This window comes from Balaenoptera physalus, assembly GCF_965194825.1.
Source record: "Balaenoptera physalus genome assembly, chromosome: 14".
Classification (NCBI taxonomy): Eukaryota; Metazoa; Chordata; class Mammalia; order Artiodactyla; family Balaenopteridae; genus Balaenoptera; species Balaenoptera physalus.
Window position 1 is genome coordinate 36,625,401 of NC_138893.1, and position 25,429 is coordinate 36,650,829.

Sequence of the window (25,429 nt, forward strand, 5' to 3'; positions counted from 1 at the left end):
TCTGATTTTTCACTGCTCTTTGCTGCGAGTTTTCCAGGCTCAGGCCAGTCTCAGGGCCCCTGGAACCTCAGGGCTGGAATGTGGTGGAGGGAAGGGACTTGGGCATTAGAGACAGGCACTTACTAGCTGTGAGATTTTGGGGAAATGCTTAACCTCTCTCTGCCTTGGTTTCCTCTGCTGTTAAATGGGGCTAATATCTACCTATTTCCTACCTCATTGGGTTGTTTGTAAAGATAAAATGAGACACTGTAAGGAATAATAGCTACACTTCTTAAGACCTTTGCCTGCATTATTCTTTTTTTTTTTTAATTTTAATTTTTTATTTTTTTAATGCTATTCTTGTCTGCTTACATTCTTTTTATTTATGTATGTATGTATGTATGTATGGCTGTGTTGGGTCTTCGTTTCTGTGCGAGGGCTTTCTCTAGTTGTGGCAAGCGGGGGCCACTCTTCATCGCGGTGCGCGGGCCTCTCACCATCGCGGCCTCTCGTTGCGGAGCACAGGCTCCAGATGCGCAGGCTCAGTAATTGTGGCTCACGGGCCGAGTTGCTCCGCGGCATGTGGGATCTTCCCAGACCAGGGCTCGAACCCGCGTCCCCTGCATTGGCAGGCAGATTCTCAACCACTGCGCCACCAGGGAAGCCCTGCCTGCATTATTCTTATTGAGTCCTCATTAATCTCAGGAAGTAAGAGTTATTATTGTCTCTATTTAATACAGAAGGAAAATTGAACCACAGAGAAGCTTAGTAACTTGTTCAAGATTGCACAGCTGTGCATCAGTTTTTAGCTGCAAAGCATGGAAAAACTGACTTTATCTTGTTTCTAGAAAAAGGAAATTAGTTATGACCATGCATGGGAAGTCCAGAGGTCTGGCAGGCTCCAAGGCAGGTATTTGGCAGCTCATGGACCCACTGAAGGATGGATGGAGGTTCTTTCCATGCTGACTGCATCTTGGGCTGGCGGCAAGATGGCAGCCACAGGTGTTGGCCTCATGGGCTCGCTTGAGAGTCAGGATGTTTCTTTCCCAGGAGCCTCCGGCAGACTTCCCTTCATGTCCCATCAGCCAGAGGTGTGGGTCACAAACCCATTCCCATGTCCATCATTGGAAGGGGATGGGGGTTGCCATGATTGGTTCAGACTACTCAGGATCTACCCTGGATCTGGGGAAGGGTCCCCCCTCCCCCTAGTCATGTAAAATAGGGTTTGGTTAAGAAGGGAGAAATGGATTTGGGGTGGATGCAGCAGTATCCACCAAGATCAATAAATAACTGAGCTGGGATTTGAAACAGCCTCCCCAGGCCCAACACCCCTGTGCTTAACCACAGTGCTGCACAGCTTCTACAGCTCCCGGCAGGTAGTGAGTCATGCGCTCAGTGGATGTTGGTCGAATGCCTCAATCCATACAGCCTGGTTTCCACTCCTCCTGAGTCCCATCTCCTTTTTTCTGACCCTCTGTTGCTCTTCTACAGCTAAGTGATTGCCTGGCCTCAACTCGAACTCCTATAGTGATGGGGAACTCAGTACCTTTCCAGGCATTTCCTTCCTTTTTTTGATTATTAAGTGCTATGGCTGCCTTTTATGGTGCTTTTAGATGAATTAGAAACAGATCTTCTCTGGGTGCAAAAATTGGAAAAAGGTGCTCACTCTAGGTGATATAGCCCTTTAGTTCATGACTTGGAAGGGCACCTTTGGGGTAAGAAAACGGCATACCTAGGGGTGGATGCAGTCCTGCTTGGGCGATGTCCCTCAAGGTGGTGCCTTTGTGCAGTGCACAAACTGCGCTGCTGTTTTGGGACATTTCTTCCATTAAGACACTCCTCAGAAGGATCTGTAACGTGCACGAGCCTCAGCTCTCAGGCACCGGCAGAGTACGGGAGGTTTGTGCTCCGGTTCTGGCTTGGGGTACAAGCGGGCTAAGGGCAACCCTTCCTGCCTGGAGGTGGCACAACTTTCTCTCATCAGGAGGGTTCAGCTGAAGGGGGTGAACCAGCTGTCTGTCTCCCCAACCCTTACCTCGTGTTCTGCTTCTCTCTCTCCCCTCCCCAGGGACAGATGATGAGTGTTTGGGAGGGGAAAGATCCCGCTGCGGGGGAGATCAACAGGCTGGAATGCCATTGCCCCTGGCTTTAGTCTCAGTACAGTCAGTGCCAGCTGTGCCGTGGCCTCTGTGGGCTGAGCCATCATCCCAAGGCTGTTCACGATAGAAATTGGGGAAGTCTAAACCCTGGCCTTCCAGGTGCCCAGGCAGGTGGAATCTTTTCCTTGGTGGGAGAATGATTCTTCATTTACCCGGTCAGTTGGAAAATGTGCTTCATCGTAGAGGACAGGAAAGCCTGAGTTTATTGCCTGGCGCGGAGGGTCACGTGGCTTCCCAGGTTCTCCGTGGTTATTCTGAAAGTGCCCCTGAGGTGAGTAGATAGCCTGAGCGGGAAGTCGGGGCCAGACAGTCTCCCTCACCCATGGCAGCAAGGCCCTCGTGTTTCCCATCACTGAGTTTTCCTGAAGGTCCCATTTGCCAGGTTTCTGTCTGGTGAGACTTTTTATCCTTGATTAAGAAGCCCAGAGAAGCATAATGTAAAGAAAATGCATTTGCCACCCTTGTGCATAAGTGGGAGCTCTGTCCCCTGGTGTAAGCACGTGGGTGCCTTTTCTCAACAGCAGTTGGACCGATTTGGTGATGATGATCATGATGGTAACCATGATAAATGACATCCATAATTTATCAAGTGCTCGCCATGCACCAGGCTTTATAGATATTATTTCACTTATTCATGCATTACTTTACAGTGATCCTATGAAATGTATCACCATCATCGTGATCCCCTCCCCCCCATTTTCCAGGAGGGGTGGGAAAACAGGCTTGAAGAGGCTAAGTAGCTCCCCCCAGGGCCTGCCTCTGGGAAGTGGCCATGCTAGGATTTGAGGCCAGGCTTTCCTGACTCGGAACCTCTGTGTTATCATGGCTTCTCCCCACCCTGATATTTGGATTTGAAGAATTATAGCATTTGAAATGGAGAACGCTGTGCGGCTTCGGAGCCGAAGGAAGGGTGAGCCATGCGGTCTTCTGAGCCCGGAGGCAGAGACGGCCGCGGGGGCTTGGGGGTGCCCTGTGATTGTGACCCCCTGACCTCCCCCGCACTATTTGCCCATCTGTGAAATGGGGATTTAAGTTAACACTAACACCTCTCTCGTAGTTTCATCTTTCAAGAGAAACAATACCTGTGCGGGACCTGGTGTTGGGTACCGTGTGGGGCACAGGCTCAGAGGTGGCGAGCTCCGAATCCAGCTGGGCCGCATCCTAAAAAATGTGGGCTTCTTTCTTAACCTTCTAGACCTTATGTTTCTCACCCATCGAGTGGAAGAATGCCAGTACCTCCAGCCCCTAACAGCAGGCTTTCTCAAGCCACACCAGTAAACCTCTTAGCGGGGCATGAAATTTGCATTCAGTGCAGACCATGATAGCTTTCCTAATAGATTTCTGAGTTTGTACATTTCTAACAATTTCAAATTAATAATTTGAGTTTAATAAACTTGCAAAAGAGCCTAAACTAAAAAAATACATAAATATCTGACCCCATGAAGGAATTCAGCAAATGGTGGGTGAGGGCTGTTACATATTTGTGTTTTTTTTTTTTTATGTTTAAACCAATATTTATTGAACAGATGCACTAAATAATAATCACATGTAAATAGTTTGGTAATATTGACCCAAAGCATGAGCTTTAATGGAAGAACTTGAATTTAGAATAAGACGTTTCTCCCTGGAATGCATAGGCATTTCCAATCACCTGAATACCTTCGTTTGTATTTTCCACAGTTACATCAGTGAAATACGTTCCACAGCAAATTCATCACCTTTATTCACAGACTTACTCCTTTTCCTGGATCCTTTTATCCCGGACTGTTACATATTTCTGAGGGTTTACCTCTTTTGTTCATTGCAACACAGTGACTGAGGCCCTGAGAATCCAAATTCCCACTTCACGGAGGGAGAAGATGTGCCGGAGAGAGGTGAGATAGTTTCTCCAGGCTCACAAGCCGGTGTTCAGACCTCCGCTTTCTCCATCTGCCATGCCATGTTCTCCATCATCATCAGAAGCCATTTTGCTTTCCTTACTTTCCTTTAAGAACTGAAGCCAAGGAGCCAGCTTCAGCTTTGCTCCTGTTCTCAAGCTGCCCTGGTTCTGGGGAGACATGGCCCTCGACCCTGCAGCCCAAGCTGGCTGCCCTGCCTGAGCGTGGAGGATACTGTGCCTGCAGCCCGGTCCCCGCAGGACACCCCCCTCCCTTTCTGGAGGCCTCAGCGTTTGCTCTTTTAATACAAAGGGTCACAGGGCGACAGCTGACATTGGCACGGCAGCTGGCCATTCCTCAGGGGGGTGAGGAGATGCCAAGGCCTTCATTGAGGCTTCTCATCCCTTCCACGTGGAGTTGGGAGCCCAGCGAGTCTGAACACAGCAAAAAGGGTGTGTCCTGGTCTTTAGAGAAACCCTGCCTGTCTGCAGGGGCATCTCCCCATTTCTCAGAACATGGAGGGATCCAGCAGTGGGTGGGGCACAGCCCCCTGCCTCCTCTGAGGCCCTGGGTTTACAGAGGTGATTTCAAAGTCTAGGAGGGCCTCGTATCTGAGGCTGGGCTGCTGGAGCCCGCCTCGGAGTTAGAGCCACTCAGCTGGTGGTCAGACACCTGCTTTGCTGCCTGCAAGGGGGCCAGGTGGGTTCTGCTGAAACTCAGACTCCTTCAAGGACTGTCCCAACAGCCTCACCTCCAGAGAAGCCAGCTGAACCAGTACCCCTCACCCACCGGTGACCCAGGTCTGAAACCTTCCCAGGCCTTCAGAGTCCCCGTGTAGAGGTTTAAATGAATATATATTCTTACTAGCTTATTCATTAGCTTGACAAATGTCTGGAGCACCTACCTACCATGTACGGGCCAGGTGCTCTGATTGATACACAGCATAAGAAAAATATCCTCCTGCCCTCCTGACACGAGGGAGATGGACATGAAACTGGTACATTAAAACACCAACTCTTTTATCATGGAAAGTTTAAAGCATATACAAAAGTAGGGCAAATAATGTATTGAGCCCTGATGAATCAGTCACCAGGTTCAGTCATTATCAATTTGTGACCAATATCGTTTAATATCTGTCCCTCCCCTCCTGTATTATTATTACTATTTTTAACATCTTTATTGGAGTATAATTGCTTTACAATAGTGTGTTAGTTTCTGCTGTATAACACAGTGAATCAGCTATACATATACATATATCCCCGTATCCCCTCCCTGTTGCATCTCCCTCCCACCCTCCCTATCCCACCCGTCTAGGGGGACACAAAGCACCGAGCTGATCTCCCTGTGCTATGCAGCTGCTTCCCACTAGCTATTTTACATTTGGTAGTGTATATATGTCAATGCCACTCTCTCACTTCATCCCAGCTTACCCTTCCCCTTACCCGTGTCCCCAAGTCCATTCTCTATGTCTGCGTCTTTATTCCTGTCCTGCCCCTAGGTTCTTCAGAACCATTTTTTTTTTTTAGATTCCATATATACGTGTTAGCATTTGTATTTGTTTTTCTCTTTCTGACTTATTTCACTCTGTATGACAGTCTCTAGGTCCATCCACCTCACTGCAAATGACTCAATTTCGTTTCTTTTTATGGCTAATATTCCATTGTATGTATGTGCCACATCTCCTTTATCCATTCATCTGTCAGTGGACACTTAGGTTGCTTCCATGTCCTGGCTATTGTAAATAGTGCTGCAATGAACATTATGGTACATGACTTTTTTGAGTTATGGTTTTCTCAGGGTATATGCCCAGTAGTGGGATTGCTGGGTCATATGGTAGTTCTATTTTTAGTTTTTTAAGGAACCCCCATACTCTTCTCTATAGTGGCTGTATCCCTAACACTGTACACAAAAATAAACTCAAAATGGATTAAAGACCTAAATGTAAGGCCAGACACTATAAAACTCTTAGAGGAAAACATAGGCAGAACACTCTATGACATAAATCACAGCAATATCCTTTTTGACCCACCTCCTAGAGAAATGGAAATAAAAACAAAAATAAACAAATGGGACCTAATGAAACTTAAAAGCTTTTGCACAGCAAAGGAAACTATAAACAAGACGAAAAGACCACCCTCAGAATGGGAGAAAATATTTGCAAACGAAGCAATGACAAAGGATTAATATCCCATATTATTTTGATGAAAATCCCAGATAGCATATTGTTTCATCTGATAATTTTCAGAATGTATCTCTAAAGGATAACAACTCTTAAAAATTACATAATTACACCACTAACAATAATGTCTTCATATTATCAATATCTGGTCAGTGTTTACATTTCCAGTTGTCTCATAAATGGCATAAATTTTTTTGTTCATTTGAATCATGGTCCAATAAAGATCCAAGTGTTGCAATGACTGGAGTTACTTTGTATTTTCCGTGTCTTTTTAAGGTATAGCCTTTGTCTGGGGCTGATCCAGATGGCCTGGTAACTCATTAGAAATGCAGATACTCAGCATTCCCAGACCTACTGGAGTAGAAACTTTGGGGGTGGGGTCAGCACGTCTGTTTTAGTAAGCGCTCCAGGTGATTCTGATGCACATCAAAGTTCGAGAGACCCTTTAATCTATAGTTTCCCCTCCTTCTTTCCCCTGTATTTTCCTTGTAATTTATTTCTTGATGAAACCTGGCTGCTGTCCTTCGCATTTCCGCAAGTCTGGGTTTCGCCAGTCAATCCCCAGACACTGATGAAGAAGTTCCCCTCTCCTCTGTATGGAGAGAGCAGAGAAGGCTCTTCTCCCTCAAACAGAGGGGACTGACTTTTGGAGGTGGAGTTCCCCGGAGGAGGGGGTGGAAGTGGGGTGCACTCCAGGCAGGGGAACAGTATGTGCAGAGGTCTGGAGGCTGGATTGAGCACAGATGTTCCAGGGACTGTGAAAGGATTGGGTGGAGCCAGGGATGGGGGCAATGGAGAGAGATGAGGCTGCAGAGGGAGGCGGGGTGGACTTTTAAAGGCCTGGTTGCTAGCTGTGTGCTAGATTTATCGTGTGAGGGATGGGAATAGAAGGCCCTGGCCTGGTCGAGTAACATAAGCAAACCTCAGTTTTGACCGGATGGCTCTGACTGCGGAGGAGCGTGACTTGGATGGGGAGACTCAGAGCGGGGAGACTAAGAGGCTGTGTGGGAGCCCTGATAAAGGTCAGCAGGGTCTGGACCAGGGTTGTGGTGGTGAGGCTGCAGAGGGTGACTGTGAGAGATGCTAAGAAGTAGGAATGACAGGGCTTGGGAGTGCAATGAGAGGGGAGGGAGAAGCCTAGGAAATCTCCCTTCTGGGAGCTATGGTGGTTGCACCAACCAAAGGGGACATTTGAGGAGAGAGGCAGGTCTGGGGGTGATTTGAGAGCTGATCCCACGTTGTTGGAGGTAACTCAGGATATGTGTTACTAATATCCTGACTCGGGGGTTGATGCCTCAGTTGGGAAAGACCTCAGTGGCCCTCCAAGTCTATGGATAGTCACTGAGTCCACTTTTGGGCACACGTTACAAACATCCTCCCACCCATCCACCCATCCATCCATCCATCCATCCATCCATCTACCCACCCAACCAGCTATCCATCCATCCATCCATCCACCCATCCATCCATCCATCTACCCACCCAACCAGCTATCCATCCATCCATCCATCCATCCACCCATCCATCCATCCATCTACCCACCCAACCAGCTATCCATCCATCCACCCATCCATCCATCCACCCATCCATCCATCCATCTACCCACCCAACCAGCTATCCATCCATCCACCCATCCATCCATCCACCCATCCATCCATCCATCCACCCATCCATCCATCCATCTACCCACCCAACCAGCTATCCATACATCCATCCACCCATCCATCCATCCATCTACCCACCCAACCACCTATCCATCCATCCATCCACCCTACATTTATTGAGTGCCTGTGACAAATCAGGAGCTGAGGAATCAAAGATGAAATAAGACATGGCCTTACCCAGATGAGCCCAGAGTCTGTGAAAGGGAAGTTGGGTGGACAAAAGTATCTTAATCCTGTGTATGGGGTGATCCGGTGGAGCCCCTTCAAACGCTGGGTCCCGGTGGGCAGAGGCTGTGAGGTTTCTGAATATAATTCATGAAAATTAGTAGGAGGACCTGTTGGTCTAGAAAGCATTTCCTCACCTCCCCCCAGCAGCTGCCTGAACATGCATGTTCCTGTGAACCTATGGTTAAGAGAGAAATTGTGAACTGCCACCGCACATGGACTGAGGTTGCAGGAACTTGGGGATCTCACTGTCTCTGGGGAAGCCCCGATGCCCCAGTTCTCTCTCCCTGGGGCATCTTATCTCCTAATCCATTTAGTGATGGGGAGGGTTACTGGAAGTTGCTGTCCAGTGTCAGGATGGGCCTGACGCAGCCCCCTGGTGCATGATGCTGTGGTTTCTGCCACAATAAACGCTCATTTCCATAATTGTTATTTAGCATTTGGAGAGCAGCTATTTTACACTCAGTGTTCTTTGAAGTCAGGAGGGTCTCTCAGTTCACACCAATAAAATTTCCATTTACTTTGGACATCAACCATGGTGATTGAAAAAAAAAAAACCATAAATTATTTACTGAAATGGAAGTTCAGTTTACGGTAATAATGCATTAGTTCAGCTAGCCATGCAGCCTGTTATAGGGTAATAAGAATTTTAAATTTTCCTTCTTAAAAGATATTTGCCAGTAACCTACACATGACCTTGAGCTGATCAATTTTCAAAGATGACACTACAGGGAGGGCATATAAGGAGAGAGAAAGGGAGAGCTTTTTTTCAAATGGCCTGATTTTAGGCAACTGTCAGCAAATCACCTATTATCTCATGGCTAGCAGGAGAAAAGAAATGAACATATATACTGCATTTTAAAAATCATAAGGACCAGACCTTAAAAATCCTTTTGAAATTGAGCATTTGTTTGATAGAACATAAATCTAAAAGCTAGCAAGGAGGCCTATTTGAAAAAGCTGGGGAGTTTCCATTGTTTGAGACCACCTGTCATTTCACATGAGCCTGGAGCCTTGCAAAATAAAGTCAGCCCAATGGTTCCGTCTCCGTCTTTAAAAATGTTGTATTTATGGAGGAGGATCGATTTTATATATCTCGGAAAGTCCACGATTCTGCTCACGGCTATTTGCTGACTAATGTCTCCAGCAGAGGAGAGCAACAAGCAAGTTCATGAATTATGGCTGTCTCTGAGGTTCTCTTATTAAGACTATTTTTTATTTTAGGAGTGTCTGCTTTGATTAAAGCCATTAGAGCCAGGAGCAAATAAGAATGTGTCTGGATTTTACGAGTCTCACGTTTTATAGCAGGAACCCTGATGAAGCCTGTATGTTAATTATTACACTGTTAAGGCAAGTGATGAGTATTAACCTCACAAGTTCAACTAGTTTCTCCTCTGCTATCTGCTTTGGGGTCTAAAAAATCCTGTGGCAGGAGACTTGTTGGTTGAATCCTATTTTTACTTGTTTATATCCTCTACTTGGCTGCATAGATATTTTCATTTATTTATATATCCCTCTTTGCTGGAAAAATTATTTTTTAAATGACTTGGTTGAAGAATGTTTTGTGGGCTGAGTCCCAGGTTAAGAGTGAACCTAGGAACACCTGTATCTATTTTTATATTCACTAAACTAAAAAAGATTATATACTTATATATAGTAAAGATTACTTACTTATATACAGTAAGTATACAAGACATAAGTAATGGTAAATCATCTAAAACTAATGACAAAGAAGACCTGATGATTATTTTCTATTGGTTTTCTAGAAGGCTTCTGGTCTCTTCCTCCTCGGCTTGATTCTGTGGCTGATAGTTTGCATTCTTGAAATGTTCCTTGTTTTTCTGATTCTGTGATGTGAAATCATCAAATCCCTCTGTGTCACTGCATTTCAGAGTAACTTAGTGCTTGAAATGGGAAGATGCTTTGAGTGTCTGTTTAATCTTGTGGGAATGGCGGAGTAAGTATTTCTTAAAACTCCCTGATCCCTCGGCTCTGACCTTGACTACACTTCTGGTAAAGCATTTTTCTTTAATCTCTTTTACCAGTCTTCTCTCCTTACCTCTGCAGATGAGTATCACTTTTCTTTTCATCAGCTTCCTTTCTCTCTTCCAAGCCTGCACTCTAAAAATCTCTCTTCTTCTTGGGCTTTTAGCTTTGCCTTTCCCTTCTGTTCCTGATGTGCCCAGGTCACTCTGTGTGTACTGAACTGGAATATCACGTAGGCGGGAGCAGTCACGGGGCAGATGTTATTATATTGGCTTTACAGAGAAACTTAAACAGGGTCACAGTGAATGACAGTTGGTGTTTCTTACTGTGGATAATGGCCTAGGTTTAATTGGAAGCCAGGACACACAGCATGTACCTTGTACATACAGACATTCCATGTATCAACTCTCTCCTCTTGTCTATTAGCTTAGATCTGTCAATTATCCATAGACCAATAGGTAATATTCTATTGACCCTGTTGTGTTTATTCTTAATCACTTACCTATTGAATGAAAGCTCTCAAGATTGGTTGGGATTATTAGCACACCAGAAACTTCTCACATCCCGCAGGGGCTAACGTAGGCTTTTCCATATTCTTGTCCCTAAAAATTTTTGAGCACCTTTTTGACAGCTTGAATAGTTAAATAAAGAAATATTAGCTTGATAACAAAGTTACCACTACAGGCTCTTTACATTTCTGTGGTGGGTCAATGCACATTAACTGGTGAATTATCTTTGATTTGGGATCTATAGAGCTATAGATGTGGGTGTGCATGATATGCAAATGTCTATAAAAATGTTACTCCTCCATACCTTCTATGCAAATCAGTTTTAAATCATCCCACAATGTAGCTGCATTTTAATTTCTAATGGAGAAAATCCATGAAGTTCAATTGCCTCTAGGCCTGGCTGAGTGATCAGCAAGTCAAATGATTTATTTCGTACTGAACCAGAGATAGGGTGGGAGGGAGGTACAGGGAGAGCCAAAAAACATCCTTGGTTCTTGTCTTCAAATTCCCTGGAGTCCTCTGGGGGCCCAAGGCCTGTGTTCAGTGTGTGGCCCAACACATGCTGTTTTCCGAGTCAGTAGGACATGCTCTGAGAAGGGCTGAGTGATGGGATAATTAGAACCAAGCAGACAGCGGGGTGGATGGTTTGTCTGCAGATAATAGCTTGTTTGCTAATTGCCAGCACCAGATTTTCTGGACAATTAGACATTCGGTGTCTTCCAAAACCTTCTGTGCAAATGTGGACACATGGCTGGAGGCCTTGCAGGTAGCGGGTGGAGAGAGGGTGGCTCCCAGTGCAGGATGGCATTTCTCTGCAGGCTGCCCAAGGTGGGGTGGGGGCAGGGCAGACTACTCACAAGTGGAGATGCTGACCTCCCCCTGCTTTTATGGAAGGGGGTACCGTGTGCTGGGAGATGAGCAAAGAAGCTGAAGTTTAGCCGGCTGGTCCAGGAGCCAGGCTCACGTCTCCATTTTCTTTTCAAGAGCACTGAGCCATGGTGCTAGTAGAATCGGAAATTGCTACTCCTCTCAGATGAGGAAGTTTTTTTTAATACAATTTTTTATTGTGGTAAAGTATATATATATATCATAAATTTTGCCATTTTAACCATTTTTAAGTGTGCAAATCAGTGGCATTAATTACATTCACAATGTTGTGCAACCATCACTACTTTTTCCAAAATTTTTCATCACCCAAAATGGAAATTCTGTACTCCCCATGCCTCCCTCTAGCCCCTGGCTACTTCTAATCTACTGACTGTCTCTATGAATTTGCCTATTCTAAACATTATATGGTATTTGTCCTTTTGTGTCCAGCTTATTTCACTTAGCATAATGTTTTCTAGGTTCATCCATGGTGTATCATGTGTAAGAATTTCATTCCTTTTTACAGCTGAATAATATTCCATTGAATGGGTATACCACATTTTGTTTATCCATTTGTTGATGGATACTTGGGTTGTTTTCACTTTTTGGTTTTTGTGAATAATGCTGCAGTGAACATGCACATACAAGCATCCCTGTTTTCAGTTCTTTTGGGTAGATATTTAGGAGTGGAATTCCTAGGAGTGGAACTGAGTCTATGGTAAGTCTATATTTGACTTTTTGAGGAACTACCAAGCTGCTTGTTACAGCAGCTGTTATCATTTTGCATTCCCACAAGGTATATACAGGGGGTCCAATATCTCCACATCCTTGCCACCATTTGTTATTTCCTGTTTTTCTTTTCAATTAGAGCCATCCTAGTGGGTGTGAAGCAGTATCTCACTGTGGTTTTGATTTCCCTAATGACTAATGAGTGCGTTTCCCTAATGACTAATGAGTTAAGCATCTTTCACGTGCTTATCGACCATTAGTATACGCTCTTTGGAGAAATGTCTGTTTAAATCCTTGGCCCCACAAGTTGATTTGTGGCCTCTGTACTTACTTGCTTCTGAACCTTTCTCCCAAAGGTTGGAACTGAGCCTCATCGGGAGGAGAGGCAACACACGCCTGCAGATTGGGAAGGTGGCTGTGCAGATTTGAAGCTTCACATTCACTCTTTCATGATTCATTTTATTCCCTCAACCCATTTGGCGCCCACTGTAATGATGCTGTTTGAGTTCTCACTAAGCAGGAAAAAAAAAAAAAAATCAGTAAGCGCGTGGGATTAACCAAAGTGATTTGGCAAGCAGAGGCAGGTGGAGCCACTCCTAGTGCTTCCCTAGAAGCAGGCAGGTCTTTCTCAGATACCTCATACCCTCTGGGTTTCCTTGACTACAGGTATTGTTGTAGCACATTACCCATTTTTTCCCCACCAGGTATTAGTCTATATACTGAATGGAGCGGTATTCGCAGAACGTACTGGATGGTACCTGGGATTTGTTGGTGCCCAGGGTCTGGCCATCACGTCTGCAGGGGGAGCCTGCGGTGCTTGTTCCGCTGCTCTGCAGGCCCTGCCAGTCCTGGGCAGCGGGCAGGGAGAGTGGGTGGAGCTTCCAGCACTGACCAGGGACAGGGCGACTTCTCCTTGGGTACTCACCCCTGGGGGAGAGCCACGGGGCTCTGGCAAGGTTTCAGAACAAACGTCTGTGCCTGAGTAATTGCAAGAGCAGTAGGGGAATCGACAAAATGATATTCATGCTGCCTTGCTGTTGGCTTTTCTCTGATTTGACCTCGTGTCTGTTGCAGGGCCCCGACTGGGGGACCCAGGAATGCTCATCTATCTGTCTTTCTGCTTTTTTTTTTTTTTTTTTAAATTGAATGTCAAAACCGTTCAGCATCACTGAAGAGAGATGAGTTCCCCTTGTTCTGGCAGGGCCTCATGCCAGAGGGAGGGAGGAGGTGATGCACCTACAAAGCAAGGAAATTATTTCTGGAAGTCGCACTCCTGTCCTCTATTCTTACGATTAGGGTTGTTAATCTTTGGGGTGGGGTCCCATTCTCCTCTGGGAACCTGACAGCTGTGGATGCCCTTCCAAGAAAATGCGTGAAAAATGTGCACATCATCTCAGGGGGCTACAGGCTCCTCTGGTCCATACTGGTGCCTGGGCTAAGGACTGGCTCTACAGAGGGCATGAGCCAGGTGCCAAGGCGATCTGGGGACTGGGCAGCCTCTCTGCTAAGTGAGAGTTGGGTGGCACATAGGGATAGGCCTGGTGGTCACTGGGAGAAAAGGAGCGTCTCATTTGGTCAAGTTTTAAATATCAAATACGGGGGTGGACAGATCAGACACCCTACCTCTCTGGCTGGAGTTCAGCCTCGCCCCACGTTAGCTGGCTTTCCAGGGGCAACAGTCCCTGCAGGAGCAAAGCCACGCAGCCCTCACTGCTGCTCTCTGGCTCAGTCCACACCACCTCTAAGGAGCGCACTTGTCTTTCCTTTCAGAAATGGCCCCTACATCTGCATGTTCATCTCCAGCCCGGAGTCTGGGGGACACAGGAATAACACCTCTGTCCCCTTCCCACACTGTGGTAAGAAATGTGTGTGTATGGGGAGGGGGGTACGTGTGCTGATTACCTTTGCTTTCAGAGGCGGGCTGCTGAGCGGCTTCTCACATTCATGGGTGGAGATTAAGTTGTCCTAGTACCAGCCACGTGAGCCCTACCAAGCCCCTTCCCCACTGTGGGTCAGCACAGGCTTTCCATGGTGTGGCTGGTGCTTCTGGAGCCATTGGCATGAGTGTGGGTAACATGAGCAGGCAGGGTGGGAGCAGCTCTTTAAAGATTCAGGGCTCAGAGACTGCGAGGCATTCTCTTGGGAGGAAGCAGCCACTTGGGGCTGGTGGGTGAGTCAGTGAAATGCGGTGGCTTTTCCACTGTAGTTAACCGCCGTGACCAAAAGCTGTGGCTGTAATTGCTTCTGCACCAGCTTGCCCGAGAGAGAGGACCTGGGCAGCGCGGGGGGCTGGAGACTGGGCATTTGCTCCCGCCCTGCCCCTCACTTCAAAGGTGGATACGGTGGGGCAGCCGTTCAAGGGATTTACATGTAGCCAACCAGAGAGAGGTACCCGGAGGAAAGGGCGGCTTTGTACGAGCTGCTCAGAGCCTCAAAGCAGACCCTGCTGAGAAGAACTTCAGAGCCATCGCTAGATAGGGACGCCAGCTTGTCTTGGTTTTCCTGGAACCGTCCTGGTTTCCACGCAAAGTCCTGTATCCTGGAACTCCCTCAGGCTTGGGAAAACTGAGAGGCTTGGTCACCTAACAGCTGGATCCTGTGGTTTTCAAACTCTGTACCCTGAGGGTTCCCTGTAAAAGCTTCAGGATAACCTGAAGGGGATGGGGGGGGGCAGTGTGATGAAAGGCCAAACACGTGGGGCTCTTACCCCCTGCTCTAACCAATACTCTTCAAATCCAAAAATTATTGGTATAATTTGAAGTTCTGTGGATGTTAAAAAAAAAAAGTCTACATTTGCTTAAAGAATTTTTTGGAAGTCTGGAATGGCCTGACCTACTCACTTGACAGATGAGGAGAGGCTCGGGGCCCCAAGGGGACAGGACTTAGCAGGGTCATATGCTGGCTATGGCAGGACCGGGCAGGGTCCCTAGTATGCTGAGCCCCACACCCATGCATGCCACGCCCGGGCAGGTGGAGGGGTCACCTGGCAGGTGCACAGGGCACAACTGAGCAGGGTCTGGAGGTCTGTGCAGGGACTGGGGGAGGGCAATGGGGGGCAGAGAGCGGTGTCACTCAGGGAACCACTGGGGTTCCAGCCCAGATGGAAGAGTTTCCGTAATTAGCCACGTTTGTGCACGGTTGATAAAGGGAGTGGTGGGCAAGTGTAGGCAGGGGCCCTCCCCAGTGGCCTGGCCCTTGTTCAGGAGACACCTCCATTTCTCCCTGAGTCAGTCAGGTAGGGGCTGAGAAAGACCTGCCCTCTCCCCAGGGCTCACCACGTGGCAGCCTTGAACCAGAATGTGGAATATGCTTCTGTCTACAGTGGGCACACAGCAGGGCAGGGTGGAACCCTTCTGAAAGCCTGGCTTGACTGCCGCACCCACTCCCTGTACCCCGCTCGGTTATCTGCAGAACGATGCCGACGCAAACATCTCTGAGCAGCAGACGTTTCTCGTGGTGGTGGCTGTCGACTTTGGGACCACATCCAGCGGCTATGCCTACAGCTTCACCAAGGAGCCAGAATGCATCCATGTGATGAGGTGAGCGCTGTGGGCAGGGAGGGACAGGTGCTGGCGCTGGTCGCTGTAACTATGGAGACTTGGGGGTGGGCCTTGGGGGAGGGGAGAGGGATTAGTACAGTGAGCAGGTGAATGGTACGTAGTCAGCGGGTCCTGGATTCTGGCCCCGCTTGGCCCAAACTCACCGTGCCACTTCGGGCAAGCCACTTCTGATCTCTGGGCTCCAGGTTCCTGGTCTGTAAATGTGTTGCTTTAATTCTGACTTGGTTTGGGGAAGGACCTGGACAGTATGTTTGAAACCAGGTGATTCCAGCGTGCAGCCTGGGCAAGAGGTGCTGACTTATAAGGTGCTGGTGATGGAGGAGAGATCCAGGCCTCCACTCACCACTGTGTGACCTCAGGCAATTGCTGAACCTTCTAAAGCTCTGTTTCCTCATCTGTGAAATGGGGATAATGGCAGTACCTGCTTGGCAGAGTGTGTGTGCAAATGTAACGAGATTTCTTATCAAGCACTTAGCACGTAGTAAAATGTAAGCAGGGAAGGTGCTAGTTCTTTCAAGTGAAGTCATGAGATGACAGAAACCAGAAGTGGAAAGCACCATGCCTGAGAAAAAGCAGAGCGGGGTGAATTTCAGCCAACTTCACCCTGAAGCTGCCCTGGGTCTCCTGGGCCACTACCCACCCCCCCGCCCCCGCACTCATGCACACAGCAGCCCTGGCATCTACCCCATCCACGTGTGATCAGCTGTCTGCGAGGACCCTGGTCTATCCTGGCACCAGTGCCTGCTCCCCGAGACTGGCTCACGCCTTCTTGCAGTCTGTGGACACTCAAAGCTTTGGGAACCAGGGATTTATCACCCTGATTTTCCAAATCCAAGGATGGCTCTGAAGATACATTGTGATGGGCTTTGCAATTCCTTCAGCTGGTAACTGTGGAATTTAGTTATCACTCCCAGAATAAGATCTTATGCATTTTTTATAGAGAGTGCTGTTTAAAACATAAGTCATGATAAAAGTGATCCCTACCCCACTCTTGATTTAGGCCCTGCCTTTCCTCTGGAAAACTGGATGTCCTAAGATGCTTCAGAGACCCGTGGGTGTCGTCTCATCAGGAAATAACAAAAAGCCAGTTCTAGTAGAGAGCCCTGATTGCAGCATAGCCTTCGGTGTTCAGTCTCCACCAAGATTCTGCCTCGGGTTAGTGGGACAGATGCTGTGAGGGTCCGCTCTGCCATCCCCCGAGGTGGGAACCTCGGGAAGAAAAGAGCTCTGTATTAAAAGCTAGAATCAACATTTATCAGCTTCTAGTTGTTTTAAGAAATGTTATTTCAAAGGGATAGTCAGACAATGAAAACTGAAAAAAAAGAAAAGAGCAAAAATAACTTTGAACTTGCTGGGGAGGAATTCTCACAAAGCATCCACAGAGTTCAGGGTCTCTAGGGACATTATCCTAGTTATCGTAGAGATTTTTGGAGGGAGGCTCTACCTGAATTTTATTTCAGTCAGAACATATTAACATAACCATGATCCAGACTGACAGAGTTATGAATGAGAAAGTTTAAGTTCTTGTATTTAAATAGGAATGAAGAATTAAAAATTTGAAGGGCAAAAACTCAGGAAGTCCATTACCTACTGAAAATGTCAGTGTGAATAGTAATGGAAAATCCATTTCTGAAAGGTTTTGTGGAGCGCACCCCTGGCCCAGGCGCCAGGCCAGTGTCTGCCTGGGCTGGTGATCGTCCCTGCATCTCAATGGGGTCACCATGGGGACTTTGGCTCCCTGGGTAGAAGCCTGCCTCCTGATGGGGCTTGACCGGGAAACCGGCCAGGGATGACTCCAGCCTCATCTGTGTGGCAAATCTAGGTGGAGGCTGGCTCTCCATCTGGACCGTGATGTCAGGGGCCGGTGAGAGCCCAGCCAGGAGCACAGCCACCTCCGCAGGAGGGCAGGCCAGGGCGAGAGGCGCGCTTCCCCTCGGGCGTGTGTCTCCATCAGGGGCCGCTCGTAGGGGTCGTGTGGCTAGTGGCAGGACCAGAGCCAGCTGCTGAGCCAGGACCTGGTAGAGGAGAGAGCACCCTGGCCTCTTGGCAGCCGGGGCTTCTCTGCCGTGGCCCCAGAGGAGGGAGAAGCATCCACTCTCTTTACTTTTCTCCTTCCTTCCATCTGCGAGAAGGAAGGAAGCTTTGCTGGGGCTCAGCCTACCCTCTGATTGCTCCATGGCCCCTCCCGTCAGTTCCAGGACGTAATCCCATCGCATCTGCCTGCCTGTCTGTCTGTATCCTCCCCTCCCCGCTTCTGGCTCCTCTTCAGCATATAGATGTGCCGGATATGGTTCCTTCCCTCCTCACGGTTCCCGTCAGCACTCTCGTCCACCTTGTTGCTGTGACTGTCCCCCCCGTATGGGGGTTCCCAGGTCTGTTTCCTGCCTAGATCCCTTCCTGAACCCCAGGCTTGTATCTTCAAGCCCCTCCTGGGAGTTCGATGCCAGAACGTTCAAATCAAGCTCTCCACGTTTCCTCCTGCCTCCTTCCTGGCCAGGGCTGCTGGCATCTGTGAGGGGCGCTCTCTCCTCCAGGCTCCCGTGCTTGAAACCTCTGGGGCTCCTTGCACCTGCTCACCACCGGGGCCATTTGGCTCGGTTCTCCCCTGGACAGCGCCCCCACCCCCGGCATCCCCTCTCTCTCTTCCCGGGGCTCTGTACCCCTGTACGAGCTCCCTCACCTCGAGGCCTGAGTCTCCTGCTCAGCCTCCTGGCTCCCCATCTCCTTCCCTTTAGTCCAGTTCGCTCCGGTCAACAGTAGCTCTGATTCTGTCCTGCCCCTGCTCTAAAACCTTTAGTGCTTCCCTGTTACTCACTGATTAAATCTCTCACTCCTCAGGGTTCTCTTCAGCCTGGTTCCTACCACCTTCCCAATCTCGTTTTTCACACATGTACACAATCACTCTTCTCATTTACACGCTTTCTCCAACCTACACAGTCACTTAGCTTGCCCACCTCAGAGCAGCCTGCAGTGTCCTTCCCTCCTTCAGCATCAAGTCTCTCCTGAGCCCTGCCTTCTTTCCAAGGCCCCATCTCTGGCACCTCTGTCTCCTCTGACCCCTCTGGGACAGTTCCCTGGGTCCCTCATTTCCATCTGATGAGGCAGGTATTTATGTGTTCGTTTATACCCTACCTGTTTCAAAGAGGATGCAAACCAGCTCTCCATCTGCTATTGAGTGCTTGCAAATTAAAGAACCAAAACCCAAGCCAAGCAAACAAAAAAAAAAACCATTACCTACTAGGTTGTGAGTTATTTGAAGGCAGAGACATAAATGTTTCATCTCTGTGTCGCTAGCAGCTGGCACACAGTAGATGCTCAGTAAACGCTGAAAGGATGAAGCAGACTTTGTTACTGAGCAAGAACCTGGCACTTGTCCCTTTCGTTTTTCTTATTAACTGAAGCTGTGTCTCTAGTCACTACTCAACCAGCTCAACCAGAGGGCACCTTTGGCAGCCACCATGGGCACTCACATCTGTAATAGCCACGCACACGGTAGGTGCTCACATCAGTGCTGCCTGCACTGGGATTACGCAAGAAGGCCCATGACCTCTGCCTTTCCTTGGGGACAGGCGATGGGAAGGAGGCGACCCTGGGGTGTCCAACCAGAAGACTCCGACCACCATCTTGTTGACTCCGGAGAGGAAGTTCCACAGTTTCGGGTATGCCGCCAGGGACTTTTACCACGACCTGGATCCCAGCGAGGCCAAGCAGTGGCTGTACCTGGAGAAGTTCAAGATGAAGCTGCACACCACCGGGGTAAGCCAGCCTCTCCCTGGCCCCAAGTCCTCCGCATTCGAGAGCCGAGGTTCCTCCGGCCTTTCCAGACCTTGGGGGGCCCTCAGGTTTCTCCCAAGCAGAAATGAATGTCCATTCACCTTGATTTTAGAAACAACCTGGAGCACACAACACTTTTGTGGAACACACAGTACTTTCTGACCTACGCATGGGCAGGGAGATATTCAGAATGTTTAGCAACTTGTTTGCTTTGGAAATTGACCAGTTAGAGAGACCTGGCTGGCTGGAGCACAGGCGTAGGGGGCTGGGAGCCCCTGCTGTGCCAGGAGATCCCCCTTCACCTGCACGATTGTTGGGAGATCAAGGAATCCTGAAGGAAGGACTCAGGGACGAGGGAGCATTATGGGGGCTCAGGGTAGTGGTTATAACTAACCAGTTTGGAAGTAACAACCAGCAACAACTGGCTCATTAACCTTCTATGTGGGGAAGGAGGTAGCTCAGGAAATCAAGCGCCCAATAATTGGAGGCCCAATGCCTGAAGTAGTTCTGCTTCCAACTTGCCAGGGTTTTGTAAGATGGCCAAGTTGATTAGCACCCTCCCCCAAGCTTCATCGAAATGTTGGGCCATAGGATAGAATTTTTTCAATTTAAGCATTTTATCCCTTAAATTTTCCTTAACTCTCAGTACTTAGAGATGCAGGATGGTGATAGTGTTTAAGACCACAGACCCTGAGGCCAGATGGCCTGGGTTTAAATCCCGCCTCTGACACCTTTGAGATACTTAATCCAAGTCACTTAGACCCTCCTTGCCTTGCTTTACCTTATCTGTGAAATGGAGACATGGAGAGTGCTTTTCTTATGGGGATGTTGTAAGGATTAAAGGAATCAAAATACACAAAGCTCTTAGAACCATGCCAGTCGGTCCTTAGTTAGTTAAAGTCAATTGCTAGCTCCTATTATTTATTGCTTTCATATGTCTGCTTGTTAAGTGTTTGCAGACGACAAAACAAATGTCACTGGGAAACCCTGCAGCCGGCACCCTGCCTTCCAGGGCTCGGTGCTCATCCGTGTGTGTCTCTCTCTCTGAAGCACACTGACTTCGGCTCACAATGCATCCTTCCTGTTTCACCTGATGGGATTCAGTGCCCAACAGGAATCTCCTGCAGGTGGAAGCCCAGGAATTTTTTCAATTTGAATTTTTCAGTTCCAAGCCTGTGGCTTCCTGATGGCTGGAAGCCGCCTGGGAGCCACACCCCAAAGCTGGGGTGTCTTTGCTGAGCCCCAGCTGTGGGAGGAGTGAGCATATGTGGAGGGGTCAGGATGATGGGCAGGCCCCACAAGGCCGGTTTAGCTGCTTGATACCCCTTCACGCTCCAAAGGCAAAGACTAATTACCCAGCCTGGATCAATCCAGAGACCGCACTGATTTTTTTCCCTGGTGGCAATGCGTCTTCCGGTTCCAGGAGACTTGGGGGTTTCCTCCTGATGTTTGCTCCCCTCTCTGCCCATTCCCACCCTCTGGGGACTATTTTCATCATTTTTTAATGACCGCAGTCCATCCGGCATCTCACAGAGCATCTTACACCCAAGGACTGCAGTCAGCAACTGCTGTAGCTTCTGGCAGAGGAAGGAAGGCAATGATGCTGGGCTCCCAGTGGATTAGGCAGCACAAGCCTTAAAATAGGAGCTCTTCTATTTTTGTGACTTGGTTGGCAGCTCATCGGGTAGTGAAAGCTTCGTGTCTGTTTAGCACCGTGCACGTCAGCGATTTGGTATGATTATCTAGGCTTCCATTAGGGGGGCTCCCAAGGGTGACCATGTGTGTCATGTGGAAATAGTATGTAAATTGCATCGGGAGTGGCGTCTGCTGCCTTTTTTTTTTTCTTCCTGGCTCTGTTGCTGCCCCGAAACCTCTGCCCCCAGAGGATCCAGGGAGAGAGGAAAAGAGGGAGGGAGGGAGCAGTGGAGGTGGGGGCTGAGGGGAGCAGCCAGGGCCACCTACACAGTAAGGGGACTTTGCTGCCAGCCCTGTCCTGGGGGACGTGCCATCCTAGTCTGCCCCTCAAACACCAGGAAACACAAACATGGTTCGCTGGGTTCCCCAGGTCTCCAAGTGACAGTGCTTAAAGCCAGAAGGCATGTCTCTCCTTCTTCTTACTATTTCATTCCTGTCCTGGCTCTAGGACCTCACCATGGATACAGACCTGACGGCAGCAAATGGCAAGAAAATCAAAGCCCTTGAAATCTTTGCTTATGCCCTGCAGTACTTTAAGGAACAGGCACTGAAGGTGGGTACATGCCAGAGCCTGTGCTGGGGGTAGGGGGCACCTGCCAGCTAGGGGAGCAGGGACAGCCTCGGGGGAGAGAATGTGGACTTTGTATTCAGAAAGCAGGATGTGCCCTTGTGCACTGCTGGTGGGAAGAGAAAATGGTGCAGCTGCTGTGGAAAACGGCCTGGCAGTTCCTCAAAAGGTTAAACACGGAGTGACTGTCTGCCCAGCGGTTCCAAGCCTAGGTATGTACCAAGAGAAACGAAAGCATATGTTAACACAAAGACTTGTACATGAATGTTTCTAGCAGCACTATTCATAATAACCAAAAAGCAGAAACAACCCCAATGTCCATCAGTGGATGAATGGTTAACTAAATGGGATTCACCCATACACTACAATATTATTCAGCCTTAAAAAGGAATGAAGTACTGACACCTGCTATGGCATGGATGGACCTTGAAAACATTATGCTAAGTGAAAGAAGCCACATACAAAAGGCCATATACTGTATGATTCCATTTGTAGGAAGTGTTCAGAAGAGGCAAATCCATAGAGACAGAAAGTAGACTAGTGGCTGCCAGAGGCTGGGGGAGTGACAGAGGAGTGACTGCCAGGGGGTATGGGTTTCTTTAGGCGGGTGATGAAGTTAGATAGCGGGGGTGGTTGCACAACCTTGTGAATATACTAAAACCCACTGAATTGTGCACTTTTGTATTTTATTTTTTTGGCTGCGTTGGGTCTTCGTTGCTATGCGCGGGCTTTCTCTAGTTGCAGCAAGCGGGGGCTACTCTTCGTTGTGGTGTGTGGGCTTCTCATTGCAGTGGCTTCTCTTGTTGCGGAGCACGGGCTCTAGGCACGTGGGCTTCAGGAGTTGTGGCACAAGGGCTTCAGTAGTTGTGGCTTGCGGGCTCTAGAGCGCAAGCTCAGTAGTCTCGGCGCACGGGCTTAGTTGCTCTGCAGCACGTGGGATCTTCCTGGACCAGGGATCGAACCTGCGTCCCCTGCGTTGGCCGTGAACCCGTGTCCACTGCACCACCAGGGAAGTCCCAAACTGTGCACTTTAAAAAGGTGAATTTCACAGTATGTGAATTATACCTCAGTAAAACAAACAAAAGAAAGAAAGGCAGGAGACACATGCAGCAGCTGTGCGATCTTGGGCGAGGTGCTCGTTCTGTCTGGTACCCACGTTCCTAACATGAAAAGGGGGGCAGGTAACTGTGCCTCATGGGTCGTTTGATAGTAAGTGAAATATTAGATGTTAAATGCCTCCCTGGGGGCTCAGCAACTATTTACTTGGTAAATAGTTGCTGCTGTCCCCCCTCTCCTCCATGCCCCCCACCCCAGACCCCACGGAAGAAGCTGACCAGGTGAATAAGCCCCCTTGGTTTGCCCTTGCAAAGGTTTGTTCAGTGATGGCCCAGAATTAAGAAAATGGCTAATTTCCAAATGGAATATAGCCATCCACTCAGTGTCCCCTCCCATAAGCATGGTGATGAGTGGGTGTAGATCAGATGATTCAAGAGCCTCGTGTATTGAACTCTATCCAAAAAGAATTGGGAACTTCAGAAGCATTTGGTATTATGTGATCGCTAGAAGAAATTTAGTGAATTCTAGAAATAGAGTAGAATAGAATTCTAGAAATAGGGCTAGAGGGAGCCAAAGAAGTGAGGTCGTAACACTGCTTTCATCCATTCAAGTACCTCTTGTTTTGAGTACTTTTGGTGAGCCAGGTGCTATGCAAGTTCTGGCCACGTGGAAACAAACCAGTGCATACAGTCGATGGGTGGGTGTCGTGAGGGGATAACCGTGGGTGTTGAGTGTTCGGTGAAGGCAGAGGTTCTGCCCAAGGGCAGCAGCAGGGAATCCTCCCCGGAGGAGAGAGGTTGCGGGCCTCTGACAGGCAGCAGCTGGAAGGGCGGGTGTTCTGCGCTGGTGGAACGGCCCAGGCACAGCTCAGGGGAAAGAAAACATAGCAAACCGCTGTGGGAAGCAGGCAGTTTGGAGCAGGCGAAGGGCAAGGCTGCAGAGAGAACAGGAACAGCGAGCTCCGGACGAGATCGTGTGAAGCCTCGAAGGCCAGACGAAGGAATTCTTCCTGGGTTCGTGGGGAGCCCTCATAGGATTTCTCGCAGGGGTTGCCATGGCCACAAGGATAGCGTTAGAGGAGGGGAGACCACGTGGTGCCGAGGGCCTGCAGGTGGAGGAGAGTGATATGTTAGCAGCTCACTCAGATCCTGAAGCAGGTCTGTCCGAGGGCTGAGGGCGAGGCTGAGACTCCAACTGCGGGGTCATTTGAGGAACATGAAAACCAGGGAGATAAAGGTGGTGGGGTGGAGGGAGGGAGTGGTTCCTGGGAAAAAATTCTTCTATGAAAAGGCGTGGGGAGAGGATTCTAAGGAAGGAAGTGAGAGGGAGATGGGCTGGGTTCGCTTCAGGAAGAAGGTGGTGACCAGCCAGAGGCAGGAGCAGTAAGGCCGGCGGGGACCTGCGGAAGGGAAGCCACCATTGGTCCAGGAGACAGCGAAGCAGGAGAGGAGGTGGACCTCCGTCGGCCTGAAGAGAAGGATCTCAGAGGGATGGGCTCAGCGCCTGGAGAAAGAGGAAGGCACAGAGGGAGGTGGGGGCCTCCGGAATAAGAGGAGCAGCCGTGGGGACTCAGGGAAAATGTAGAACTTGAGAACGTCCACGACACTGGAGTGTGTTTCAAGTTGGCCAAGAAGAAAGGCGTGAACAGACCATCTCGCAAGGGAGGGAGGAGGTGGAGGGGGCAGAGGTCAGGCACGGGCTTGGGTGGGTGGGTCGTTGTGGACCTGTCGGCTCAGCCAGAAGCTTCCAGAACCTTCTCTGAGCAGGGAACACGTTGTAAAGAAATTGCATGCAGAAGAGCTGTTTGACGAGGTGTATAGGAACTAGGCCCTGCGTCAGGGGCTGGCTGGTGTTTGAGGGGCAGGTGGGCTCAGTGCGGAGGGGGACTATTGCATGTTGGACCAGAATAAGCTCAAGTAGAATATCTCAGAAGTCACGTCCCTGGAGCAGTCTCACTATTCACGAGGGACAGTCAGTGAAAGTGCCTGACGTGAGATGCTCAGTCAGTGCCAGGTCCCTTCCCTTCCAAGCTGATCTCCACCCGCTGGCGAACAAACAGTTCATCAGACAACTTTCCATACGGCCAGGGAAGCCCATCATTCATCGTTGAGCCTTTTCCTGTTTAAAGAGTTTAAAGTAGCCTGGATGGTTATAGCACCACGCTTAGAAGCCCTCCCAACCCGTCACATGCTCACCTGCTTTTAAAGCCCAGTGCAGACCTGCAAGGAAATAAAACATGATTAAAAAAATGAAAATAAACACAAACAAAAAATGGCTCTTTCACCAGCAATCCCACGCCTGGACAAATATCCGGAAAAGATGAAAAGATACACGCACCCTAGTGTTCATAGCAGCACTATTTACAATAGCAAAGACGTGGACGTAACCTCAATGTCCATCGACAGATGAATGGATAAAGAAGATGTGGTACATATATACAATGGAATATTAGCCATTAAAAAGAATGAAATAAGGTCATTTGGAGCAACATGGATGGACCTAGAGATTATCACACTAAGTGAAGTAAGTCAGACAGAGAAAGACAAATATCATATGTCATTTATATGTGGAATCTAAAAAAATGATACAAATGAACTTATAT

General features: G+C 48.7%; 1 protein-coding gene across 4 annotated transcripts in view; it reads left to right on the top strand.

Moving 5' to 3' along the window:
* HSPA12A (heat shock protein family A (Hsp70) member 12A) overlaps positions 1–25,429 on the top strand; it is a 162,105-nt gene that overhangs the window by 115,267 nt on the left and 21,409 nt on the right. For all 4 annotated transcript variants that reach the window (XM_082423405.1, XM_082423407.1, XM_082423406.1 and 1 more), the window contains 4 exons: positions 13,945–14,030; positions 15,586–15,713; positions 19,304–19,490; positions 21,652–21,756. In XM_082423405.1, the coding sequence (XP_082279531.1) occupies positions 13,945–14,030; positions 15,586–15,713; positions 19,304–19,490; positions 21,652–21,756 (506 nt within the window). The remainder of the gene's footprint in view (positions 1–13,944; positions 14,031–15,585; positions 15,714–19,303; positions 19,491–21,651; positions 21,757–25,429) is intronic.